Source organism: Macrobrachium rosenbergii, chromosome 53 (genome assembly GCF_040412425.1).
Source record: "Macrobrachium rosenbergii isolate ZJJX-2024 chromosome 53, ASM4041242v1, whole genome shotgun sequence".
In the NCBI taxonomy this organism is placed as follows: Eukaryota; Metazoa; Arthropoda; class Malacostraca; order Decapoda; family Palaemonidae; genus Macrobrachium; species Macrobrachium rosenbergii.
The window spans coordinates 7,585,324-7,590,323 of record NC_089793.1 but is presented as its reverse complement, the minus strand read 5'-3'; the positions used below and the strand labels follow the sequence as shown (position 1 = coordinate 7,590,323).

At 37.0% G+C, this 5,000-nt stretch overlaps 1 protein-coding gene and 1 long non-coding RNA gene across 3 annotated transcripts in view; one reads left to right on the top strand and one right to left on the bottom strand.

Moving 5' to 3' along the window:
• The window catches only part of LOC136834257 (uncharacterized), a 135,807-nt gene that overhangs the window by 70,551 nt on the left and 60,256 nt on the right, over positions 1 to 5,000 (bottom strand). The window lies entirely within an intron of this gene.
• Positions 1 to 5,000, top strand: part of LOC136834255 (gamma-aminobutyric acid receptor subunit beta-like) — a 172,445-nt gene that overhangs the window by 154,351 nt on the left and 13,094 nt on the right. For both annotated transcript variants that reach the window (XM_067096600.1, XM_067096599.1), the window contains exon 5: positions 2,853 to 3,010. In XM_067096600.1, coding sequence (XP_066952701.1) covers positions 2,853 to 3,010 — 158 coding nt within the window. The remainder of the gene's footprint in view (positions 1 to 2,852; positions 3,011 to 5,000) is intronic.

Sequence of the window (5,000 nt, the reverse complement as noted above, 5' to 3'; positions counted from 1 at the left end):
GAGAAGAAGAGGACAAAAAAGAAAAAGAAGAAGAAAAAGAAGAGGTAAACAAGCAGGCAAACAACCGACTAATGAAACAAACAAAGCTCTTATTTTTCCAGCGATTCTCAGGTTGAACAATTGCAATGCAAACACACTCTTCCAGCTCTTTTCCAGGCCTTCATGCTTGCTGGAAGCATGCAACAGACCGTAGGAGCTTCTTGTGAAGGGTAATGAGTCACAATGAGGCCCTGCATGCTGGCAGAGGTTTGTCATGTGCTTTGTTTGTTCTTGGTCACGTGACGGATCTCCCCATTTTTTTAGGGATTTATGTTTATTTTCACAATACTTTATTATAGAAAAGATGCTCGCAATATCGTCTCATAATTGAATATCAGGAACGTACAAAAGACCTTAGGGGTCTTCAATTGAACCGAATTGAATATAGAATTTAAGCCAAAGGCCAAGCACTGGGACCTATGGGGTCATTCAGCGCTGAAAAGGAAATTGACAGTAAAAGGTTTGAACGGTGCAACTGGAGGAAAACCTCGCAGTTGCACTATGAATCAGTTGTTAGGAGAGGGTGGAAAGTAAGATGGAAGAGAGAATATGAAGGAGGTACAGTAAAAGGAGCGAAAGGGGTTGCAGTTAGGGGCCGAAGGCACGCTGCAAAGAATCTTAAGTAATGCCTTCAGTACACCGCATGAGGTGCACTGATGGCAGTAGGGGTCTTGTGCGTGGGGCAATGAGTCACGCTGAGACACTCGACCACATCAATTTTTAAGTCGCCACAGAAAATAATCAGTTTCCAAATACGATGGAATTTACAGTTTCCATAATTATTGCTTGTGTTGTTTTAGCCGTTGCAGATAATATAATTATTTTTGTTACGAATTGCTTATAAGTCTTTAATAGGAATAATGAGTAAACTAATATTAAAATTCTCATAATTATTGCTTGTGTTGTTATAGCTGTTGCATAGATTACTATTACTGTTTTGATTATGAAACGCTTATAACTCTTTAATAGGAATAATGAGTAAACTCTTATTACAATTTTCATAATGATTGTGTTGTTATAGCTGTTGCAGAGTTTATTATAATTATTCTTATTATGAAGCGTTTATAAACATTTTATAGGAACAATTATTACCCTTTGCCTTAAGTAATATACAGAGTGTACAGATGCACTACGCAGGCAATGGGTGCGTTCCCTTTAATCCTGCTATAAAATGTGATGAAAAAGGGGACAAAGTTCTTTTCATCCTCTTCAAAAGATGACACGACGGTGTCCTCCTTTGTAGTGGATGATGCATTTCGGTTTGCCTCTCTCTCTCTCTCTCTCTCTCTCTCTCTCTCTCTCTCTCTCTCTCTCTCTCTCTCTCCTCTCTCTTCCGTGTCTAGTAATGGTGACGTGAATACAGCTGTTCCCTGAGACAGAATATCTACGTCAAAACCTCGTCGCAGATTAACAGATATTACGACAGATGCAGAGCTAGGCGGATAGATTAATAAACACAGATCGATACATAGATAAATAAAAAATATTTTCTAATAGATAGGTGGATAGAATGTTGTTCCAAACTGTTTACAGATTTCCAAGGTGGAAAACTATTTTGAATAAACAATATATAGGGGAAACTTATATCTAGTCCATGACCAAATTAAATAATAAAAATAACAGGAAAAACTAGGAAGGTTTAGACTAAACAAAGAAGGGAAATGTATATTTTTTTCTAATTAATCTGCGACATTGCTTTCATTTCACTCGATATCATAACTTAAACGTCTGTTATCTTTCCTCTTATCTCTACAAAGATACAGTCTTATTTCACTCGATTTTCCAGTTAACTTCATGACGTCACTGTCTTATTTCATTAGACTTTTCAGTTAACTCCATGACGTCACAGTCTTATTTTAATCGACTTTCCAGTTAACTCCATAAAATGAGTCATGGCTTTCCAGTTAACTCCATGACGTCACAGTCTTATTTTAATCGACTTTCCAGTTAACTCCATAAAATGAGTCATGGCTTTCCAGTTAACTCCATGACGTCACAGTCTTATTTCACTCAACTCTGCTTTTGACTCCGTGACGTCACAGTCTTATTTCTCTCGACTTTCCAGTTAACTCCATGACTTAACAGTCTTATTTCACTCGACTCTGCTTTTGACTCTATGACGTCATAGTCTTATTTCACTCGACTTTCCAGTTAACTCCATGACTTCACAGTCTTATTTCAACTCACTTTCCAGTAACGTCCATGACGTCACAGTTTTATTTCATTCCACTTTCCAGTTAACTCCATGACACCTCAGTCTTATTTCACTCGACTTTATAGTTGGGTCATGACGTCACAGTCTTATTTCATTCTTCTTTGCAGATGACTCCATAACGTCATAGTCTTGTTTGTTCTCACTCAACTTTCCAGATAATTCCATGACGTCAGACTTATTTCATCCGGCTTTGCAGTTAACGCCATACTGTCTCAATCTTATTTAAATCTACTTTCCAGTTAACTCCACGAGGTCACAGTCTTATTTAATCCGGACCTTCCAGTTAACTCCATGACGTCAAAGGTTTATTTCAGTTGAATTTCCAGTTAACTCCATGACGGCACAGTCTTATGTCATCGACTTTCCAGTTAACTCCATGACGTCACAGTCTTATTTCAATTCACTTTCCAGTAACGTCCATGACGTCACAGTCTTATATGTCACTCGACTTTCCCGTTAACCATGACGTCACAGTCTTATGTCACTCGACTTTCCAGGTAACCGCATGATATCACAGTTTTATATCATCCGATTTTAATGTTAACTCCACAACATAAGTCTTATTCCATTTGACCTGACCGCCTTCCTTTCTTTCCAGTTACCTCCACGACGTCACAGAGAAGAATAAATTGGTTCGACTCCACGGCGACGGTTCCATCACCTACGGCATGAGGTTCACGACGACCTTGGCCTGCATGATGGACCTCCACTATTATCCTCTGGATAGTCAGAACTGCACTGTTGAAATTGAGAGTTGTGAGTAATGGACGACGATCTATATCTCTGATGGTTGTCTTTTTTATTTTCATTTTCTTTATATAATATATATATATATATATATATATATATATATATATATATATATATATATATATATATATATACATATAGATATATTAGAATATCTATCTATATATATATATATATATATATATATATATATATATATATATATATATATATATATAATCATTTATATATACATAATTTGGAATTAGAACCAAATTTAGACCAAAGCCCACCGCTGGGACCTATGAGGTCATTTTCTGCGCTGAAAGGAAAATTGAGAGTAAAGGAGGTTTGAAAGGTGTAACAGGAGGAAAACCCCGCAGTTGCACTGTGAAATAATTGTTAGGAGAAGGCGGAAAATAAGATGGAAGGAAAGAGAATATGAACAGAGGTACAGCGACAGGAATAAAAGAAGGGACGCCGCAAAGAACCTTGAGTAATGCCTACAGTGGGCCGCGTGAGGTGCACTGATGGCCCTACCCCCTTAGGATTTTTAAAAGAGTAGTTTTACCAGATCACTGAGTTATAAGAACTCTTCTATGGCTGGCTCGAAGGATTAGTTAGTAATTTAGGTGTAATATTTATTTGTAGTATGTTGGACATTACCTAAGTGGTTGCAGTATTTGTAAAAATTTAGAATTGTTTCTAAAGAAACATTTTTTTTCAGCTAAAATTTCTTTCACTGTGTGATTTTTAAAATACAGTATAAGTTCCTGGGGTTGATATTTGTGGCAGTCCGCTAAAATATGCCTTGTACATACTTGTGTTTGACATATCACAAATTAGTGGGGGACTACGGTACGCATTCTAAAAAAACTGCTAACCAACTGGTTTTGCTTAAGATGATTCACAGGTTTTGCCGTTATGCTGGAAGGTATTATTATTATTATTATTATTATTATTATTATTATTATTATTATTATTATTATTATTATCATTAGTAGTAGTAGTAGTTATTATTATTATTATTTATTATTATTATTATTATTATTAAGAGCTGAATCCCATAATGCAGTCATTTCATAGTCTTTACTGATGTGACCCGCGTATTCATAATAATAATACTTTTGCTGAAAATTCAGGACTGGTTGGCAAAAGGTTATTCTATTTTTCTCTGTTTTAATACGATCACGTAACAGATATAATGATGTTTGATATGAAAAAATTAGGTAACTTCCCACCGATGAGAACGTGCAGGTGCCACCATAACCTATATTCAGACCCCACTATAACTGATAACAGTAAGTTCTCAGAATTACATCATTCAGTCTAGTAGGAAGGCTACTTATTAACGGTGCATTTTGTAAGGCTTAAAATCAGAGCAATAAGGCCTATTATCGTGTAACACTTTCATATATCTACTGACCACATTCACCAGAACTATGTGTAAATGCATATAATAATGATTACTGCTGATGCGTTTTGTTATTATTTGCATTATTTCATATGAACTGAATTGAACTGAAGAGAGAATTTAGGCCAAAGGCCAAGCATTGGGACCTATGAGGTCATTCAGCGCTGAAACGGAAATTGAGAGTAGAGGTTTGCAAGGTGTAACAGGAGGAAAACCTCGCAGTTGCGATATGGATCAGAAAGAGAATGTGAGAGGAGGTACAGTAAAAGTAACGAAAGGGGTTGCAGCTAGGGGCCGAAGGCACGCTGTAAAGAACCTTAAGTAATGGCCCTACCCCCCTACGGGAATTATTTCATATGACCTGATCGATTCTACGTACAAACAGCTATTATTATAAAGCCTACGAGTCAGCCCCAACCCTGTACTGAGGAAATTTCGAAGCCGTCACGGAAATCAAGAGCATTAGCCAAAATCCATCGTCATAAAAACAAACGCGATTTTACGCCCAAGTTCGATCGTCAGCTTCGTGACAGGTAGCTGTCATTTCTAATTGCTCTTGGAAGGGATCAGAGGTACGACTTACGTTTCCCCCTCTCTCAGTCG